At 44.5% G+C, this 22,500-nt stretch overlaps 2 protein-coding genes across 4 annotated transcripts in view; one reads left to right on the top strand and one right to left on the bottom strand.

The window, feature by feature from the left end:
• Positions 1 to 15,152, bottom strand: part of LOC134458068 (PH and SEC7 domain-containing protein 4) — a 25,608-nt gene extending 10,456 nt beyond the window's left edge. Inside the window, exons 1-6 of one of the 3 annotated variants that reach the window (XM_063210172.1) lie at positions 14,694 to 15,152; positions 11,870 to 11,942; positions 9,704 to 10,348; positions 6,577 to 6,634; positions 4,195 to 4,597; positions 1,972 to 3,402 (exon numbers count right to left, since the gene is read on the bottom strand). In XM_063210172.1, coding sequence (XP_063066242.1) covers positions 1,972 to 3,402; positions 4,195 to 4,597; positions 6,577 to 6,634; positions 9,704 to 10,168 — 2,357 coding nt within the window. In that variant the 5' untranslated portion in view covers positions 10,169 to 10,348; positions 11,870 to 11,942; positions 14,694 to 15,152. Of the gene's footprint in view, positions 1 to 1,971; positions 3,403 to 4,194; positions 4,598 to 6,576; positions 6,635 to 9,703; positions 10,349 to 10,959; positions 11,078 to 11,869; positions 11,943 to 14,693 lie in introns of those variants that run through there. The other 2 variants (XM_063210174.1, XM_063210173.1) reach the window with 2 other exon arrangements.
• A 3,182-nt stretch (positions 15,153 to 18,334) lies between these two features.
• Positions 18,335 to 22,500, top strand: part of ap3b1a (adaptor related protein complex 3 subunit beta 1a) — a 22,178-nt gene continuing 18,012 nt past the window's right edge. The window contains exons 1-6 of the mRNA XM_063210171.1: positions 18,335 to 18,583; positions 20,555 to 20,630; positions 20,771 to 20,845; positions 20,934 to 21,029; positions 21,595 to 21,755; positions 22,039 to 22,105. Coding sequence (XP_063066241.1) covers positions 18,462 to 18,583; positions 20,555 to 20,630; positions 20,771 to 20,845; positions 20,934 to 21,029; positions 21,595 to 21,755; positions 22,039 to 22,105 — 597 coding nt within the window. The 5' untranslated portion in view covers positions 18,335 to 18,461. The remainder of the gene's footprint in view (positions 18,584 to 20,554; positions 20,631 to 20,770; positions 20,846 to 20,933; positions 21,030 to 21,594; positions 21,756 to 22,038; positions 22,106 to 22,500) is intronic.

Genomic DNA, 22,500 nt, shown 5'->3' with positions numbered 1-22,500 from the left:
TAGATTGTGTTGTTACTAAAAAAAACACTAAAAGCGTAAAAAGAACCCATCACAAATTTGATCACAAAGCTGATTGTAAGGCAAGTACACAGGTCTACTGGTTACTCAGATAAGTTACCTGTGTTGGAAGGAAACCGTTCGTCTTTTTAAACTTTTACTTTTGACATCTCTGCTGCTAACCACTTAGTTGGTTGCATATGGGAAAGTACATTGCAACCAAGTAAGCTGCTAACATACATATTAGCAACATTGCCAAGAAGTGCACCACTGAATGGCAGTGACAAGGAGAAACAGTCATAGTACCCTCCCTCAATTACCAAGGTGCTATAGAGCTCTTCAGCGTTGACGTCAACTTGTATGCGGCGTTTGGACTACCGGTTCCATGGCGATTTTTTACATTGCAAAACGCCATAGAGATTCAGGTTTGGCAAAAATATAAGTTGCACGGCAACAACGAACATTAGCGTGTCCCCGCATCCCTTTCTCATTAGTGGAACGGATCGTATCATCATGTTGGTGTATTCACATGTTAAATCATGACGATTATAATTCAATATTGCTAACCCCTTTCTGATCATTAAAACTTCCGAACTACATACTTTCCTTTGGTTGCCATGGGTACAACCTTCCGCACGTACATGCCGTTAGATACAGGCGCCGCTTCTGTAGTAGCCAAAAGCTTCCGGGTTTAGCATATGGACGCAACATCGTATTTATGTCGAAGTTTGACACAAAATGATCAACCATGTCATACCTACAGCCTATTTTTAACACCCTCGACAGTTTGCGGGGGTTCGCTAAGCGCGTGCTTGCACTCGGAGCTTATTTGAAATTTACCCCTATTCATTCCCAATGGAGGCCGGAAGCCGATAGGAACCAGGACGTCCTTAAATGCTAACATGAAAGACTACAATCTACTACATGCTTCCGCTTCCGCTGAAGAACTCTATTGTATCCATGTGTGTAAGGTGTGCAGCGCATGGTGTGTGCCCCCTTACGGTAGGGACACATAGGAGGCGAAGCAAGCGAAGCGAAGAGAGGCGAAATCCAACCGTCATCAGGTCGTCGCGGCGAATCAAATGGAATGGAACAGTTATGTTGTTGATTTGATTGGGCCGCGGCAGGCGAATTCGCTCCTCATTTGCATAACATTAAACTTTCTTTAATAATTACGCTTCGCTCCTGTTCGCTTGCCATCGCTTGCCTTCGCCTCTCTCATAGGAATGAATGGCAAAGTTCGCAAATTCGCGTGTATGTGTCCCTACCGTTACTCTTTGTCCATGTACAGTATGTAGTGGATATTGGATGTATGGTATGTATGGTGCATGTCTTACCCTTTGTCCTGGTATGTATCCGTTACATTATATTACAGCACATCACACTTACAGTAGCTGACAGCATGGTAAATTGTGTATAGCATTAAGTATATTTTGTTTGTGGTGTGGCAATGTCTTAATCTTGCTCAGACGTCTATGGTGAATATACATGGATATTATACTGTAGTTACATAGCGATATCTCTAAAATGGCATACATACGTCACAAGACAAAAGAAGTGTAATGAAGACCATTTTCAGTATAAACGCAATTTTGACAAAATATGCAGTTACTGCACTTTGCCTTTGTAGGGCAGTGTAGTGTATAGCGTTTAGTGTGTGTCTTACTATTTGTTCAGCTGTGTAGTGTATAGTGTATAGTGTATGGTCGGTGTAGCTTACTATTTATCCAGGTGTGTAGTGCCGTGTTTCCCAACCAGGGCTACGTGTACCACTAGGGGTACGAGAGCACACTGCAGGGGGTACTCGGAAAAATTTAATTTTAACAAATATATGGAGCTTAGTTATATTGGGATGTAGAAAGCGATATAGAACTTGACTTAGGGGGTACTCATTGCACAACGAAAAGGCTTGGGGGTACACAAGCCAAAAACAAGGTTGGGAAACACTGGTGTAGTGTATCTTGTGTATCTTACTCTTTGTCCAGGTGTCGCACCACATCTGTGCGGTGGATGCCCTCCAGCCTGAACAGTTTCTCAGCCAGCCTCCGCGCCTCCTCCCTGTCCACTCCTCCGTTCATGTACCGCTCCTCTACTCCCTTCTTCTCTTCCTCTTCTTCTTCTTCCTCCTCCTCTTCTTCTTCTTCTTCCTCTTCTTCTTCTTCCTCTTCCTCCTGCTCCTCCTTCTTATTCTCCATTTGTCTATCTAAGGAGTTCTCGTTCACAGCAGTGCTCAGAGATGTTTCTGTGTCATTCTTGTCTGCTATTTCAGTCTGTTCTGAAGCCTCTGTGTGCTCAGCGCATTCCTCTGATTGGTTGATCTCAGACTGTCCCTGTCGGTCAGTCTGACCAGCTCCTTCTGATTGGTCAGTTGGAGACTGTTCTGACTCAGACTCCCCTGCTTGTTTGCTCTCCTCGCCCCCTTTGGCTTCAGTCTGTTGTGTCTCTTCTGAATGGTCTGTCTCTACCGGATCTTCATTGTGACTAGTTTCACTCAACTCTCCTCCCTGAGCCTTTTCTGACTGTTCGACTGCTTCAGTCATGTCTGTATCCTCCATGGCGGTCTCCTCTGGATGCTCCGTTTCACTGGTCTCAACTGAAAGTCCAGCTTCCATTGTTTCCTCTACAAGTTCTGCCTTTGTCTGGTCCATTTCTGAAGGTTCTGATTCCGCTGTTGACAATGGCGACTGTTCTGTCTCGTTAGATTGTTCTACAATCTCTGTGGGTTCCACCGGACTTGGCGAGTGTTCCGTGACTGCTGATTGGTCAGAACCTTCTTGTTGCTCCTCAGCCTCCATGTCCTCCACTTCTGACTGCTCAGCCAAATCCTGCTGCTCCTCTTCCACCACTTCCTTCACCACCTCCTCTGAACACTTCTCCTCCTCCTCCACCACCTCCTCCATGTCAAGATCAGTCTCTCCCACCTCCACACCATCCACACACACCAAAAGCTGACTGCTCGCAGTCCTTCCCTCCTCCTCTACACTCTCCCTAGTCTCCAGTTCGATCAACAACAACGTGGACGTCTCGGCCACATGCGTTGACAGAGTCACCTCTGACCCTTCACCCTGATCTAACCCATGTGACCCCTCCTCATGGTGTGAAATGTCTCGCGGGCCAGTGGAGCTCTCGGACTGAAGCTGGAGCTCTTCCCCCGACTCGGCAGGGCCCCCCGGCCCCAGGAGGTTGCTCGACAGCGGGGAGTCTTCCTCTGGGGGCTGGGTGCATTCCTGGAGCTCGTTAGGGCCTAGTGGTGGTGGTGGTGGTGGTGGTGGGGTGATGGTGCTCATCATCTGGTGGGCAGACGGGGAGGCCTCTTCAGCAGGGCTGCTGCGCTGTTCGTCTTCCCCTGACACTGATGGTATTTCCCCTGTGCTCGCTCCCACCATGCTCAGCGCAGATGGCTGCCTGTGTGTATGAGACATGCATGGACGCTTTTACAGTACAGTTCAGCGCCTTCACTTAATTACTTAAGTGCCCCCCTTTTTAGAATTGTTATCTTTTCTAGCACTGTAATTCATTTTATTATTCTGTTTTGAGAGATAAATATTCTACATACATGTCTGCTGTTAATCTCATTGTACATGTGTTTCGTAGTGACAATGGAAGGCATTGTATTCTCTTTCAATCTATTCTGCTCTGATCAATCCTACTGAAGCGTGGTGTACATACTTAGCACATTTGCATTCTACAATTTATCACATTATTAACAGCAATCAAACTTAACTACAGTATCGTGGTACAAAAGTTTGAGCATATCTAGCAAACCAAGCTTTACATTGTAGTTACATGCAGTAGAATTTATTCAACTTTACTCTAAATTATTCTGTAAGTAAACCACATGCATGCTTCCCAGCTGAATGAGATGCAACTACTGGTTTGTATAATTCTACAGGTGTACTACATGTATAGTGACAATAAAAGCCACTCAATGAAATTCAATGAAATTCTAAGATCTGGAACTCCTATGCACAGCCAGGTTCCAGGTGCTGGTGAAGTGCAGTTATCAGTAATCCATAGTAAAAAAAGAAGGATCACCGCACACTGGTGGACTTAGTTTTTGCTGTTTTTATTTAGGTGAACAACGCGTTTCGCATTGCGCTTCGTCAGGTTCACAAAGTGATCCTTCTTTTTTTTACTATCAATTAAATTCTAATTAAATCCATCATATTCTATTCAACATTTGCAGCCATTGCTCACCCTTCTGCATCCTCCTGACAGAGGAGGCTGCTGTTCGTCCACACGTGCTCTTCATCTTGAGGCGAATGATTTCTGGTGTTCTCCCTCTCATCCTGTGCCTCCTCCTCTTCGTTGTCCTCTTCCTCATCCTCCTCCTCTTTTTCCAGAATGTCTGCGTCTTCTTCTCCATCAGAACCACAGTGCTGCTGAGACTGTGTGTCTGTGTGCGTGTCCGAGCATGTGTCTGTGAAATTCTCTGCGTCTGGCTCTGGACATGACTGGCACTCCATCACGGCAGAGGATGCATCCTGTTCAGGATCATCAAGATGACTATTGCATTCTGGGAGGTCGGACATCTCCTCTTGCCTCTCGTCTTCCACCGAGGTCACGTCTGCCACTGTGGACTCTGCAGGCTGACTCATCTCTGGGAGACGACACAGATTATAAATACGTTAGACTACAGCTTCTTCTACAGATCATTGGGGTGAAGACCACAGCCTCTGACAATGCCGCTCATTATGAAATACAGTCAAGAGTCCAGCCTCTGACAATACAGCTCATTATTTAATAAGAGTCAAGACTACAGCCTCTGGGGCTCCGAATGCCACATTCCAGAAATCCACAACCACTCATGGAACGGAATGGAATGATTCAAGGGTGACTGGAGGGTCATGATACTTAACGAGATAAAGAGAGGCATGAGAGTACTCACTGAGACAGTAAACATCAGTTACACTGCCAAAGTACGGTCATAAGATTGGTATAATCGTAGCAGAATCTGACATTAGGATTTGGTGTGTGTAAAGATAGCATGCGTATTCTCATAACATTAAGTTGGGGCACTCGTCTGCTATGCAGCCGACCCGGGTTCGATTCACGGCCCGGGTCCTTTGCCGGCCCTTCCCCGTCTCTCTCTCCCCGCTCGCTTCCTGTCACCATCTTCACTGTACTATCATAAAATATCTTTAAAATAATAATAATAATATTAAGTTGGTACAAAAAGAATCATATTTTTAATCAGCAAGCTGTGAATTGTCCCACAGGCGGTCAACACTAATAGTATACTGTGGGTAAGAAGTTACAGTCTTTAAAGTGATACTGTCCCATTTTTGGAGATAAGCTTATTTTACACCTTCCCTTGAGTAAAATAATAGGGTTTTACCGTTCTCCTGTACTTTCAACCATTCTCTGGGTATGGCAGTGGAGATTTTACCTCCATGCTAGCAGTTAACAGCTAACTGGTCTCATAGGACTCAATGTTAACTGTTAGCTTGGAGTTGAAATGTGCACTGCCATAACTAGAAAGCGGTTGGAAGTACAGGAGAACGGTAAACCCCTATTATTTAACCCAAGGGAAGGTGTAAAATAAGCTTATTTCCAAAAATGGGACAGTATCACTTTAAGTACAGTAGTGCGCCTCAGCCTTCATGTCTAAAGAGCATAAAGTATGTCAGGCCTGTGAAATGGAAACCATGTGGGTGCAAGGTGGAAATAACAAGGTCAAGAAACAGCGGCCCTTTCTTCAGGCGTGCACAATACATTTCACAGTGTTGATTCGACAGTTAGGGTGTGTTCACACCTGGTCCCTTTCAGCCATTTAAGTGAACTCAGACCTGTGACTGAGCATTTTGTGTGCATATGTGAACGCTCCAAAGTGTACTCAGACCCCTCGGAAGTGAACCGCACTAAGACCTTTCCTGAAGTTTGCTTATGAGTCCTGACAAGTTACATTTGTGACTAGGTGTAACCACTTAAGAGGACCAGAAAAAGCAGCTGGTTCTTTTTGTATTACACTCACAATATGAACAAATATAGAACTGAGTCCCTCTGCTGTCGGTTCACTTTTTGGTCCACTTAAAGAGGACTAGATGTGAAATATCCTTAGAGAGTACAGGTACAGTAAGACCAAATGCAACCCATAGTAGAGTATAGTAGAGCAAATAAGACATGTTGTTCTTCACTTCGAGTTGAATTAACTCTATGTGTTGCAATAACACTGCAGGAATTGATGTGCAGGGACTTTTAGGGACTTTGCAGACATCTTTTTTTGTGATACAGCTGCCTGTGCAACACCATAAATGGCAAGGCTACAAAGGTGCAAAGATAAGAGCCTCAAAACTGTCAAGTGGAACTGGAAGGGGAAGGGGACGGCGTACAAACAACATACAAGTAGTAGTACAAATGATAAAATAGCCGAATATGTGAATTGATAAATGGTAAATAGACAGAGTAAATGAGATGTAAATGAGTAATATGTGAATATGCAATGGACGAGCATAAATGAACACAGCAAGTGTAAGTGAATGGGTTATTAATATCAGTATTGTGCTTAATTAGGATATGGGCTATAAATAGTCTGTTGGTCACAAACAGGAGATAGTGGTCAATGGTAATGCAGCTCACCTTTATCCCCGGTCCCCATCGAATATGAGGTCATCTCATCCCCCGTATCATCACAGTTCTGAAAGAGAAGAGTAGGCACAGGAGGGTTATTTCCATCAAGGGTTTTTCCCCAGCACATTATAGCAGTATGAAATACAAGTTAAGTACTCCTACAGTGCATCTACGTCATTAGGTAAGTTACAATGTAATAGCTGGTGTATTAACTATGTGAGATCATGTACTCGTGTTGTAATTACATCACTGAGAGTCCTTCTACTTCTACTTTATACCTCTGCATTTTAGCTAAGGCAGCCACCTTGACAACCAACACCTACAGTGTCACCTTGACTAGGCCCCCTGGAAAGACAGAGAACTTGTAATGGGAATGACATTCCTTAAGATGCTTTACAAAACATTTATTTTTGTGGGATTTCATATCATAAAACATATAAACTGCACAACATAGCCTTTCCAATGATAATGGACAGTTGGCTCTGATATCACCTCACCCCCACCCACCTTGACCAACCAATATTTTGCAGGAAAGACTGCAAACATTAAGAGCCAATATGTCTGTGAAGATTCTCATTCAGTCAGGCTATCTTAGTCAAACGACTTCACAGTTGTAATCAACTGAGCGCTTTATTTTATTTGTAAGCACTACTAAGCAGCCTGGCTCTTGCGCAGACCCTTAGTGCTTCGCGCATCTTCGTTACACTTTGTGAGCTTGGTAACAACCATCGCGTGAGAACCAGGTTACTACTAAGCAGCAAATCCAGTTGATTACAACTAAACTATTTTGACAAAGAACCAATCGAAAGATGGGATGATCAGACAGAGAGACAATTAATTTGTACAGCACATTTGTATTAGCCAAACACATCAGCCTGTTTCCTATATATAGCGGCACATTTTGACACCACTGCAGTTGTACCAAAGTGGTTCGAAGACAGTGGTAGAATAAGTAATAAAAACACAATGCAATAGAAGGGAAAGTGAGCTGGTATAACTTAGGTTATACTCAGGTTACCTTCTGCTATTCCTGAAGTCTAAATTCAAAAGAGAAAGGAATAAGCAGAGGTACTCCAAAATTTGGAAAATGTACAAACCCCAACTCCGATGAAGTTGGGACGTTTGGTAAACAGTGAATAAAATCAAAATGCTATCATTTTCAAAACATTCAATCTATTCAATAGATGGAGAATAGTGAAAAGACAACATATTAAGTGTTAAAACCGAGAAAAAATATTGTTTTGGGGGACATATGTACTCATTTCTAATTTGATAAATCCAACACGTCTCAAAAGAGTTGGGACGGGGACAATAAATGGCAGCAAATGTTGAGGAAGACTAAAAACAAAACAAAAGACAAAACTTAACAGTTAAATACATTAACCGATGAGATGATTTTATATAAAAAACAGTGTTAATTCCTATCTTGGACATGATTTCACCAGCTTAAATGGTGGGTGTATTCCTTGTCATGTTTTGCAATGTTTTCCTTTCTGTAGTGCTTGCAGTGTGACAGGTCTTGACCAAAAACCCACCATTTTATCACCTGCTGGTCCTTATGATGGAGCCAGACTGTTAAAACATAGTAGAGAATGCAATTTGACCTTACTATGTGGCAGTGATCGAAGATCTCCCTTCAAAATATAATGCATGAGTGGCTTTTCATGCTGTTTAAAACCCATTTATACCATTCAGCACTGTATTTAACATTAAAGATGAGTGAGAACATCTTAACCAATGCACTACTGCACCCGCATGCCATCATGGAGGCTGACTTTTGAAGCTAGCACTAACACAAGTTGGATGGTCCATTTTCACTGTAGCACAGGATGTGCAATGCTCTATTATTGTCAAAAAGAATGGACTTCTACAACTTCTGCTGACTTCTGTAAGCAAAGGACAGTTTCCCATGTCTTCTGCGTCTATTTCAAGTGAGCTCAGGTGCTTAGGAGAATGTTACACCTCTGTATCATTTTCATGCATTAAGCATTCTTAATATGGTCAATTTTCAATAGCTCTAATTCCTGGAGTGCTAGAGTGAGACTACAGCCAATATATATTTCATGATGTCATGAACCTATACAATGATTTTATTAACAAAAATATGTCTTATATACACTCAATCATGGTAAATCAAAGGGAATTCAAAAATGTATGTAATAACTATGGTAATTATTCCCTTTGCATCTTTAATTCTGAGTGACTCAGCCTCTCTGTGATGATCTTATACCTGGACACCTATATTGTCCGTCAGTACAATTCATTTTGAAATGTTCTTCTTTGTTGTTTTATCTTATTTGGATGTCTACTAAATTTCACTGATCCCCGTCCCAACTCTTTTGAGACGTGTTGGATTTATCAAATTAGAAATGAGTACATATGTCCCCCAAAACAATATTTTTTCTCGGTTTTAACACTTAATATGTTGTCTTTTCACTATTCTCCATCTAATGAATAGATTGAATGTTTTGAAAATGATAGCATTTTGATTTTATTCACTGTTTACCAAACGTCCCAACTTCATCGGAGTTGGGGTTTGTACAAAAAACATGTAATGTAACACAAGACAAACTGGTGTTAAAAGCCCATGCGCCACATGACCTCTATTAATTCCTTTCTGTTTGGTCACATCCCACACATCTTCCACTTGCTCTTCCACAGCTCTTCCACAAGAACATTCACACAACACCAGCTTACTGAATGCCACACACACTAATTACCTTAGATAAACAATACCTGTCTTGAAAGTCCTGACATAAACAATGAATACCTTTGGCAACAGCAAATCTACTGTGTTTGCTTTCTTAATTTCTGTAACATTCAGAGGCACAGGAACACTTATGCATATAAATGACAATTCGTATCACATCAAAATTCAATTGCTTTACCAAAATGTTACTGAGTGATACAGTGCATGCTAACTACACTGGGATTTCAATATGAGAGCCGGCTCAGATCAAAACTGCTTTACCTGACAGCAAGTGTTGAAAATAGGGTAAAATACACCAGAAGAGTGTTAAATGTCATCTATCCAAGTATAACACCACAAAATTTTCTGTGTGGGCCTAGAGGTTTGTGTGTAGGTAGGCCACTAGGCTTTCAATATGACTGCCGGGCACTGCCTATTAGTTCCTACCTGTTTGTTGGACTCTGAGATCTCAGCTTGTGGTAACGTGACCCCATTACCATCAGGTAGCATGCCATCAGGCACCACGCGCTCCGTGGGCGTGGGCGGCACCAGAGACAGCGGGTTCACGACCCAGTCTGGGGTGATGCTGCCGCACATGCTCAGCTCGTCGGCCAGGGAGGAGCCGCCGTCCGTACCGGGTGAGAGGTCGGTGGAGGCGGAGGCCGGGGGGCTGGTGGAGACGTCCCACAGCACTGTGGCGAAGGAGAGAGGCACGCTGGGAAGGGTGATGGGGTACGCGGCCAGGGAGTCCGGCTCGTCCGTACACAGCATGGGCACGCTGCAGCTGGGCAGCGTCACGCTACCATGGAGATCCTTGGCAACGCCATTGTCAAAGGTGTCACCACTGACGGTTACAGTGGCAGTACTAGGATATCCTGCGACGTGGGGACCGCTGGGCCCCTCTTCCTCCATCTTGAATCGTGATGAAAGGATGTCTGTCGGTGGTCCGTGTCAGTCAAGGGAGGCGAGAGCGGCGTTCATTTTGATATCCGCTGAACACCGCCACCGCAGCAGCAGCGACATCGTCTCGGCTTTCAGAGGCCAAAGAAAGAGAGAGGGTGTTTCAACACTCGCTTCAGTGTCAGCTGCTATCTGAAAAACAGGAAAGCAAGCCTCATTAATGACCCATAACTGGAGATATTTTTACAGTGTAAACTCTACAGTACACAACAGATTTCAGACAACACTAAATATAATAACTCATTTATAAAGTGTGATTAATATTACTTTTGCAAAAAACTTTTTCAAGTCAAGTAACTTCTTTGCTAAAACACTACGGCCACCCTTTTACACAGAGAAAAATGATCAGTCACCCATCAGTCACTTCAAATGGACATCTCAACAATAGACAAAGCAGTTTGGCAAGTCCTCAGAAGAGAGAGAGAAAGCTCTCACTCGTAGGGCCACTCCCTAGCAGCAAACCACAACAATACCGGGCCGGCCAATCATATTAAATATCAAAGTCACATACCTAAAGCTGACAAAATAGTTCCCAACAAAGAATAAATGTCAGCTGGTACACATGTAGTGGTAATGAATGAGTTTAATGTACCAAATCCTTTTCTATCTGTAACCAGCCTCCAACTGCCGGTAGGTTTCTTCCTCATTGGCATGTGCGTATGCAAATGGACAAGTACAATCTCCACAGTCAAAGTCAACAGCCCTAAAACACCATGGGCTCACATAAGGTAACGAGGGCTTACCAATCGATGTGCTGTCAAAAACGTGTATCACAGTGGTATTGATCTATCTAAAATGTATCAGGAGCCAGTGCGAGGCATCATGACTGACTGAGTGACTGCTTCACCCTAAGCGGATATGCTGTGCAATGTGACATTTGCTCAAATGGAGGGGTGCGCATGAGACTAACTTCCTGACCACAAATGAGAAAGCAGCACAGAGAGAGAGAGAGAGAGAGAGAGAGAGAGAGAGAGAGAGAGAGAGAGAGAGAGAGAGAGAGAGAGAGAGAGAGAGAGAGAGAGAGAGAGAGAGAGAGAAGTGGGGAGGCAGAAGGGAAGGTGGTGAGCCAAGATTAAGTGAGATACTGCTTGTCTCGGGGTGTGGGCTGTCATGTCAGTATGACTTAACCGTGTGTGTGTGTGTGTGTGTGTGTGTGTGTGTGTGTGTGTGTGTGTGTGTGTGTGTGTGTGTGTGTGTGTGTGTGTGTGTGTGTGTGTGTGTTTGTTTGTACAATAATACTGATAAATAATATGACTGCCATGTTGTCAAGCTGTCCCAGTGACTCCGCTTTTTAAGCTTGGATGGTGCGAAGAGAACTCGTAAGAGCAGTGATGTGTTAATCAATATTTAAATTAGATGGTTTGACAGTGAAATGGGTATCAGGCAACTAGAGCAAGCCCTGCATGGTTATGCACAAGGCAAGCAGCACAACAAGGAGATAAATGACCATGAGTTTCGATTCACTTCTCTCTCTCTCTCTCTCTCTCTCTCTGACTCTGTCTGTCTCTCTGTTGGTGTAACACCGACACAGACACAGACACAGACACAGACACACACACACAAGCATGCACGCCCACACACACATGCGCACGGATATACAAACACATGCATGCACACACACTGCACAGACACCTTGTCTCGAAAGGTACTCACATCTTCTAACCAACATCCGGGTCCATACTGCCTTCAGTTGTTTCCTGTCGTGATGTAGTTGGCTCCTGGCTTCCTGTTCAAGAAAGCCGATGAAACATCACATGCTGCACATCTACAGTACGATGAACCACAAAAGCAAATTCGAGCTGGCCAATTGATTTTTTCCATGTAGACACACAAACACACACACACACACACACACACACACACACACACACACACACACACACACACACACACACACACACACACACACACACACACACAGACACAGACACAGAAACACACACACACACACAGTTGGCCCATAACCAATAGAAACCAGAAGATGTACTGTACAGTAAAGTGCAACCCTTCAAGATTTAATGGCACAGCAAAAGGCCAAGGAATCAAGTAAAGACTTCTGACACGTGATGTTCCTCAGACGTGTTTGATGTAATAACACAGAGAAGAGCCATCTAAGCTGAGATGTCTCTGTGTCCAAACTCCTGACTAATCTCAGTGTATAGTATACAGCCGAGGGGATGGGGTGACACTGCGGTTTAGTGTGTGCTGCCACTGTAACGGAGGCTAACTAGCACAGTGTTGGCGTGGAACGTTGGTAAACCTCCCTCCGATAGCTTCATACAGTCTCGTGGCCTTGGGCCGAGAGACTAGTCTCTTGGCCCAGCGGTATCGTACTGTGTCTCCCATTGCCGAACCGTTGTAGTTGACGAGGTCGCACGTTCGATCCCCGAGGGGGGTGAACAGGTGCAAGATGACCTCCGTCACAGTGGTGCCGCTGACCCGGGATGGGAGTGAGGTTTAAGGGGGAGAGTGTAACGGAGGCTAACTAGCACAGTGTTGGCGTGGAACGTTGGTAAACCTCCCTCCGATAGCTTCATATAGTCTCGTGCCGTTGGGCCGAGAGACTAGTCTCTTGGCCCAGCGGTATCGTACTGTGTCTCCCATTGCCGAACCGTTGTAGTTGACGAGGTCGCACGTTCGATCCCTGAGGGGGGTGAACAGGTGCAAGATGACCTCCGTCACAGTGGTGCCGCTGACCCGGGATGGGAGTGAGGTTTAAGGGGGAGAGTGTAACGGAGGCTAACTAGCACAGTGTTGGCGTGGAACGTTGGTAAACCTCCCTCCGATAGCTTCATACAGTCTCGTGCCCTTGGGCCGAGAGACTAGTCTCTTGGTCCAGCGGTATCGTACAGTGTCTCCCATTGCCGGACCGTTGTAGTTGACGAGGTCACACATTCGCAGCCCCGAGGGGGCGAACAGGTGCAAGATGACCTCCGTCACAGTGATGCCGCTGACCCGGGATGGGAGTGATGTTTAGGGGGGAGAGTGTAACGGAGGCTAACTAGCACAGTGTTGGCGTGGAACGTTGGTAAACCTCCCTCCGATAGCTTCATACAGTCTCGTGCCCTTGGGCCGAGAGACTAGTCTCTTGGCCCAGCGGTATCGTACTGTGTCTCCCATTGCCGAACCGTTGTAGTTGACGAGGTCGCACGTTCGATCCCCGAGGGGGGTGAGCAGGTGGAAGATGACCTCCGTCACACCACTCTTCTTGATGAAAAGTCACTCTACCTGGGTCATGGCTTCGAGAAGCCAGGACAACCAGGGACAGACTATGCCAGAAAACAAGAAAGACTTCCCTCTAGTGTTTGGTAGTTTATGAAAAGATTCAGGTTTTCAGACGAGATCTTAGAGACCCTATGTTGTTTGGGGGCATGTATTCTGATAGCATTTGAAAATGCAGTCCTGTTTGTATGCACTCTGCCTGATGAAGGTCTATGGACCGAAAGCTTGCCAGTCAAGTAAAGTTTCTTTGCACAAAAATAGACCTGAAGTGTGTGGATTGTCTTCTTTTTATACAGACATTTCTACTGAATCCTGCACCGTCTAACAGATGAGCGGTGGCCTATCACAACTTAAAATGCAGTCCTTAAAAGTGTGATTTTAAAGCAATACGAAAAAAAGAAACATAGAGGCTTGGCCTTCAGGGGCCTCTTTTGGCTCGCCCCCTGGGTCTGGGTCCGATAGGCCCATGCAAAATCCATCCTTGAGGACAACAACCTCTCACTCAAATAGGACAGAGAAGTAGAAAATGTATGAAGGGGAACTAGATGTATTTAGCAAAACAGGCAGCCCTTTAATAGCTGCTGACGTCAACATTGCGCAAATTAAGCTAGCTCTGTTGCAAAAGCATTGGACACATCAACAGACAGAATTAAGACACAGATAAACTATGACCATGCAATACGATATGCATTTAAGACAGGGATATAAGAAACAGCCCATGGTGCCTATAGCCTAGAGCAGTGATTCTCAAAGTGTGGTCCGGGGACCACTGGTGGTCCGTGACAGAGCTCAGGTGGTCCGCAAAGGGATTTCTACTTTTCCAAGACAAGCTAGCAGAAGACTATATGTGTAACATTATTACAAAGCCAAACATGTCTGAAGTCATATTTTCACCATAATAAGACAGGCTTGTAATTTTGAATAAAAAGTAAGTGATCTGCATCAAAATTAGTATCGAAATAGCACCCGTCAACTGTCAATTCAGTTGTCAGGTGGTCCCTGAACATTTTTGGGGGGACAAAATGGTCCTCGGTCTGAAAAAGTTTGAGAATCACTGGCCTAGAGTCTAAAGAAGACCCACAACATGCGGAAAACTTAAAAGCAAATGATTTGGTGTGCCGCATAATGTTTACATATCATAGAGCTCAAAAGGCTAATATAGGCGACGAATAAATCTATTTATTCTCGTGAAAAGTTTTTAAAAAATCCACATCGCAAAGTACCAAAAGTTCATTTGCGTACCAGTTTTGCTTACCAGAGTCAAGTTCAAGCAGACACTACCCTGCTGTCGATGTGGACACTCAGGTTAGTCTCTGAGCTAGTCGGTGAATGAGAGAAACAAAAGTTGTTCGGAGTCCTGCAGCCTCTGACCATCACAAACCAGCGTGCGTGCGCTGCCCTAGCTCGCGTGCCATGGCACGAGCCCCAGCCTCAGGTGTCAGAAAAATGTGCCAGCAAAATGGGCTACCAGCTACGCAGAACAAAAACAACTTAACTGCGCTGTTCTTGTCTTTGCTCTGTTCTTCTTCTCCTCCCAGGTGGTGTTAAGTTCTTCTGACACATTTGTCCCGGCACAAATGGTAACCTAGCCTTGGCAACGACATTACGAGTGCGCGTGGAGGTGAGGCCGTTGGTAGGGTGCCAAATGCCGATACAATTGCAAAGGGGACGTGCCTTGATTGGAGGAGCGCTGACCGTGGAGAGCTATGCTGCTCCTCTACCTGGGATAGTTCTAGCAGAGCCGACACCCATTGCCCGAGGCAATTTGACAGACTTGCAGGGAGGGAGAAGTTCAACTGCATTCCTAGAACAGTCGACAAACCACTAGAGGGGGTAGAAAGTCAGAAAATGATGTGAGAGGACGGTCATTAAGGCACCTGTATGATTGCACATCTGTGGCGAGGCAATTATTTGGCTGAAACTCACAATGTTGTAACCTGGGGCGCAGTTAAGCCATGTGGTTTTACATACCAGCACTTAGCAAACGCACCATAGTTAAGCTTTTTTTTTTTGTAAATACAGTTTTACCTGTGCATGTGGCCTTACAGTTTTAATTCATTTTCATTCACAGTTTTTTTTTTTTAATTATTCCTTATTTTCACACTAGTCGTGCCACCTAAATTCACAGACAGAGAGAGAGAGAGAGAGAGAGAGAGAGAGAGAGAGAGAGAGAGAGAGAGAGAGAGAGACAGACAGAGAGAGAGAGAGAGAGACAGACAGACAGACAGACAGACAGACAGACAGACAGACAGACAGACAGAGACATCATTTAGTCAGGGGTGGGGAACCTATTGAGGCCATTTATCCGCCCCCCAGTGTAATTTTAATATCATGCAGCTTCACATGAAATGTGACAGTTGTAAAGGAATCTTAGAAATAACATTTGCAATACAAGTTAACCTAGAGAAGGTGGGGTTCGTTTTAAAGGTGGCTGCCTTCAATATAGGCCTAAAGTGCAGGGGAAATCCTGGTTTCTGTTCGTAGTACGACCCTCTGAAGATTTTTACATCCCTTGTAAGAATCTGAAGTGGCCCCTGAATGAAAAAGGTTCCCCTCCCCTGATTTAGGTAATGTGAGTCCTTCTGTTCATGTCCTCCAGCTTGGGTTTTGCCTGCCTCGACTCCTTGGCTCTGTGGAGGTGGGCTTATCTGGCTGTAGGTTACAATGACCATGCCTTTTTGTCTGCATGTCTGGCCCTCCACCTACTGTACTGTATGTGTGTCATCTGTAGGACACACACACACACACACACACACACACACACACACACACACACACACACACACACACACACACACACACACACACACACACACACACACACACACACACGCGCACACACACACACACACACACACACACACACACACACAGATTCTTGGAGAAAGACAGAAATACAGTAGCCTACGATGCTAAAAAAGGGTTGCCATCTCTGATTGCACTTATAGGGACGATCCGATCCACTCCTCTCTGTCCTTCAGCTTTTTTGCAATTTCCTTGACTTCATGGTGTAATGATGACATTGTACAGTGGATATAAATAAATTCAATTCAATGACTGGAGAGCACTTGTTCGAGGCCTAGCCTATGCCCAAAGTTGGGTGGTAAACGTAAGTAAGTAAGTGTCCATGAGATGTGTTTCCTCTTCGAGAGAAGCATTATTATCAGAGATTATTATCTATTCTCTCTGCTATCACTTAAGTAATAATAAGGGTGGTGGTGTACGGGGGGTGGTGAGAACAGAACACAGGCAGTGCCATGCTGCCCCCTTGTGGACCCTTAAACAATTCCACATTTCTGTCAGGTGAATTGCTACTTCAATCTTCTGTGGAATTCTTGGGAAATGGCATTTAAGGACACTTTGACATGGATAGGACTGTGTCCTGTGTTCAGTCCAGGAATTTCATATTAGCCTGCGTCTCCCCTGTTATTCCTCATGCCACGTGACGTGCAGGTGTTTTGTTTGGGGTTCTCCAAAGATTCTGTAATCATCTCTGAGTACAGCTACGCTTCAACATGTCCCAAACATGCAGACCTTCCTGTTAGCTTCCTGAACATGGCACATGTGAAAAGTGAAAAGTGAAAGTGAAAGCCCATTGGGAAACTCCAACTCCCATTGTCATTGTGACACAGCACTCCACAGCACACAAGTGAACACTACACACAACGAAATTGCATTTATGCCTCACCCGTGCAAGGGGGCAGCCCTCAGTGGTGCCCCATGGGGAGCAGTGCGGTGGGACGGTACCATGCTCAGGGTACCTCAGTCATGGAGGAGGATGGGGGAGTGCACTGGTTGATTACTCCCCCCACCAACCTGGCGGGTCGGGAGTCGAACCGGCAACCTCTGGGATGCAAGTCTGACGCCCTAACCGCTCACCCATGACTGCCCACATGTAGCCTAGGCCTAGACCCTATACCCTATTATGGATCAAACACAGTTGTGGCCCATGCTGGGGGTTCATTCATAGTTTTGAATACAATGGACAACTTGGTGTGAGCATCCTGAACTTCAGGGGAAAAAAAGGTCTTGCATTTCTGTTCCTGCGCTTCCTCCTTCAATTTCACCTGCTGTGCACTAGTGTTCCCAAACAGTTGTTGTTCATTGCCATATATAGTGTGGTATAGCTGTATAGGATTTGCTCTCACTTTCTCCAGTACTATTCGGCCTACATTTACAAATCTTAATATGCTAATGCTTTGGTTAATCCTCAGGCCTACCACCCCTCCCTCTCTCATTCACTACTCTGTAGCCTATATGTAAGAATATATTCAGAGTGTTTTATTTATTTAGCTTACACATCAGAGTCAATATGGATTAAAATGAATCTTACCCATTCAAACCTCCCGGGTAGTTGCAAATGTAAAGACTGCACAACGCCAAATCTGTGCCACACACACACACACACACACACCTCTGCACTCGCATCAGGTGGTCTGCTTTCGCGTGGCTGTGTCATGTGACAGCAACTTCTTGCACTTTACAAGAGGACGTGTAATATACGAGAGGGAACACTCCCATTGGGTCGTATTGTACCGCCAAAACATGCAGTTCCCCCTAGATGGCGACCGCGGGCAATGATGACTGGGAAAACTGAATGTACCTCTGTAGCCTGTACTGGTACTGGTAGCATTCTGCTATGCAGCCTACATGGATTTGAATGCGCAGCTTGCTGACTCCGTATGTGTCCTACTAAGGTGCAAATATCTACTCATGGCTCAAATTAGTTCTTTTTAGAACTAGTTTTGATTGTAATATTATTTCGGGGCAAAATACAGAAACTCCATTGAAACCCATTCATTTTTCACTTGCCCGCGAGCGCCAACTAGCTGCAGTACCACTCCCATAATAACATGCAGTGACCCTTCTCATTGGTTAGTGATTCTCCGACTTTAACAAACTCGCACTTCCGGTTCTGCGTGGAGAGTTGGAATACAACTTTGTTCTACGTGTACAAAACAATATTTGATCGGTATAAAACATTGGAGTGCTTGGACCGAAAGTGGAATAAGTAATAGCAATCATGTCGAATAGCCTGTCATATAATGACCAGGGTGGACCGGACACCGGTGTCGAAATTGGGCTGGATACTCAGACGTCGCCCGCCGCTGGAGCCTTCGGCCTGTTTAGCACAGACTTCAAGAAGTAGGTTTGCTGATGCTGAAACAGAAAGCTGCGAGTAAAATGTTGTTTGTAGCGTGCATATGTTTACCAATCCTACAATCTGTTTTAGCTTTAGGTTGCTGTCGTCAGCTCCTCATTCACCACCTCGCCAAAACGTTTTAATAACCCATAGTAGCATAGGGACTTTTCGGAAGCCGCTTTCACCAAATCAGGCCACATTCTAACGGGTCATTTAAATTCTACAAAAAATGAGGGTTAACCTATTGGTTCAACCACTGTGTGGTTATACAAGATATTCGCTGTAAGAATACACCATGCTGTTTGTCTTTGCCCATATGCTAACACCCAACAACAATTAGCATTGATAAAGCAAAATATGAATATGCTAGAAAAGTCATTCTCACGGAATTGAATGGGAATCAAGTAGGGCACACAGTCGCAGTTTCACAACACATTTGTGCTGCTGGTAAATTTGACTAGGTAAGAAATGTTAGGTGGGTTTGGAACGCCTTTTTTTTTTTTTTTTTTATAGATCTGACTGTGTCTACTGTAGGCTACTGCACTGCGTCTCATGACCCAACACCCAGGGGCAAAAAGGAGCTTACAGCCCATGACGTTGGTTGCATACCCTTTTCATTGCTTTCTGCCACCCCAGAGAATGAACCACTCTATGGCATAGTAGTCTAACATACTACAAGTACATCCCATCATACACGCTCCATCCATAGTTTCACCATACCAGTAAGGGATATAAAACAGTGCACCACATGACATGACTGCCCCCCCCCCCCCCCCCCCAAATTAATTAAAACTACATTATGATTATTACATGGCCCATTCACTACATGCAACTGGAACAACACATTGCACTGCTACATAGTTACACATTCAATAGCACTGAGAAACATTGCTGGACCAAATTTGAAAGCCTATGCGCCTTACAACTCGCAGAAGGAATTTCCTCTGAAATTAGGAGCCATTCCTGTCTCATTTGCTCTGTGCCGCCACAGTCTGTGGTCTGGTGTGCAGCTGAGAGTCTCCTGCTTTCTGTTGGCACATCCTCATCTTCAGCTCGTTTACTGGTTGAAGCAGTGGCTTTCCCTTCATAATATGCAATGAGAACTTGTTGAAGTTTTATTATTTTATCTTGTTCATTTTGTTTTAATAAGTTTTAGCTTGCCTTGATGTTATTACTGTGTCATGTTGCTATGCCTACATTTACTGCTGACCTTTGTCTCTTTCTACTGTTTTACTTCCTATCTTACTACTGTGTTAACACGCTACTGTTTTAACATTTTATGCTGCAAACTAAGTGTCCTTGGCCTCGGCCTTGAAAGGCACTACAAATAAAATGTATTATTATAAATAGTAGGGTTGGTGTCTTCACCACCAGCAAGGCATGCAGACTGGAAAACACTGTCAGAAATGTTTACCATTCACCAGCCCTATCACAGTTGACTGTTCACAGTTCACTCACATTCCCCATCATTTGCTTTCACTGAGGTGCCAGTAGCAGGGGTTAGATTGGGCCAGGGCTGTCTGCCCCAGGATGAGCCCAGACATACAAGCTTATGATCCTTCATGACGCTTCACAACAGCACCTTTTTCACACTCGATTTTGTTTGCCCTACCCCATTTAACCCCTGCCCATGCATTGAGCTGCAGTTACTATTATTATTAAGTGGGCTTGCCACAGCAAGTCCCACTTACTCTAATCTCTAAGTCCTGTTTATTATTATTATTATTGTTATCATTATTATTATATTATTATTGTATTGTCCCTACGCACTGCTCCAAGGATGCCTGTCGTGTCCTGCATTGGGTTTGGCAACAGTGTGTGCGCTATATGCTGTCATGTGCTGAGTTTTTCACCATGACAGAAATGGGACTCTCACTTCATAATAATCATCACCTAAACGCGGATAAGTACTCAGCGCTTTGATGCGTGTCTCAATAGCCCTGGTGTCTTTATTTGTCCTCTGTCCTCATCAGGAACGATGACCTGAAAGAGATGTTGGAAAGCAACAAAGAGTCTGTGAAGCTGGACGCAATGAAAAGAATTGTTGAGGTGAGAATGATTTTCATAGATAGTGAAGAAGAGGCTCTTCTTGTCCCAACCCTGGCCAAGACTTATCAGCTGGGCCTCCTGTACATATTCACCTGTGCTTAACAAACTCACTGAAATGTGTTTGTGCTGTAAACTTTCAGCTCATTGCCAAGGGCAAGAACGTTCCAGAATTATTCCCATCTGTGGTGAAGAATGTGGCAAGTAAAAACATAGAGGTAAGATTTTCTAAGGTTTCGCACTTGACCAAAAGCTCAGCCTTTTTATAGCAAGCCAGCTAACATGAACATCTTGTATGCATTTCAGCTGAAGAAGCTGGTGTATGTGTACCTGGTGCGCTATGCAGAGGAGCAGCAGGATTTGGCTCTTCTGTCCATCAGTACTTTTCAGCGTGCTTTGAAGGTGAGCCTCGTGCCATTGATTACCTCCTGCCATTACGTACTGCTCAGGTTCCTCCTTTGCAACTGCGTTTGACATGCACCTGTGATGGTGGCCCATCGCTAGGGTTGCGGCTTCGTTTACTGTTATGCCAACAAGCCTGACGCGCACACACACAACCATCATGCAATGAAGACATGTCACATTTTGGCTCAATTTTGTGCAAGGTACCTAATGTAGTAGAGTAGTACTAGACATCCATTCTAACTGGAGCATATTCAAAAACAGTTGTTAAGTTACTAAGTCAGCGAAGTTAACCTCAAGTGCATTGTAAAGAAGTTAGCACATTTTATCCTTTCATCAAAAGATGGCTACATGTCTCTTCTGCCACTAGGGTTACCACTTGCTCAGGGTTAGCCAATATACCCAGAAAATAAACTCCCCTAAATTGTTTTCTTTGTCTTAGGATTCTTTTTTTCATGGTGAAGTTTGGGAAACCCTGGTTTAGTATTCGTGCCCATCATTGTCCCTGTATAGTTTGCATCCCTATATAGTAGACATTCATTTTTCTTTGTTTATTTCTTATCAGGACTCCAACCAGTTGATCCGGGCGAGTGCCCTGCGGGTGCTGTCCAGTATTCGAGTGCCCATCATTGTGCCCATCATGATGCTGGCCATACAGGAGGCCGCGACTGACCTCTCCCCCTACGTCAGGAAGACTGCCGCCCACGCCATCCAGAAGCTCTACAGGTGCGCACACCAGGCCTGCCTTGCCATTTACTACATAATAAACTTTAATACTTATTATATTTTTAGGTTTTTTTGTCATGCACTTTTCTGTTCTTTATACAGTACATGTTTTTTTTCTTGAAATGATTGTATCGTGTTCTCTTTTTTTTGTCTGCCAAGCTGCTTTCTTGACCAGGGCTCTCTTGAAAATCAGATTTTGAATCTTAATGGGATTACTCCTTGTTTAAAGTAAGGGTTACTTTTTTGTCTATATTCATTGCGATTCTGTCCTCTTCATCCTTAGTATGGACCCTGAGAAGAAAGAGCAGCTGATTGACGTTATTGAGAAGCTTCTGAAAGACAAAAGCACAGTGAGTATTGCCCCGCTCCTGTTCAGGATCTGAAGGTTACACATGTAACCACAGTCCTGTGCTTACAATGTGAAGATCACACATGTTACCACGGTTTTTGGCTTAGAATTTGATGGCTAAACATGCCACCATGGCCTTAGACTTAAACAATGGAGGTTACACATTCAACCACGGACCTATAGTAGGCTTAAAGCATGGAGGTTACACATGTGGCCGTGCCCCTCCTATGAGTTTTGGATGGAGGCCAGAGACCGGGCCTAAGGAACCTCCTCTGACGGTCAAGAGAAAGGAAATAGTACAAGATGTTCTGTTCACGCCATGATCACACCACATAATGCTGCTGTGGCCTGCTCAGAACAGCTGCAGTTGGTGAAATAGTAGAGAGGTCAGAAATT

The sequence above is a fragment of the Engraulis encrasicolus genome, chromosome 11 (assembly GCF_034702125.1).
Source record: "Engraulis encrasicolus isolate BLACKSEA-1 chromosome 11, IST_EnEncr_1.0, whole genome shotgun sequence".
Taxonomy (NCBI): Eukaryota; Metazoa; Chordata; class Actinopteri; order Clupeiformes; family Engraulidae; genus Engraulis; species Engraulis encrasicolus.
Note: the sequence above shows the minus strand (reverse complement) of the source record. Positions and strands in the feature narration are given on the sequence as shown.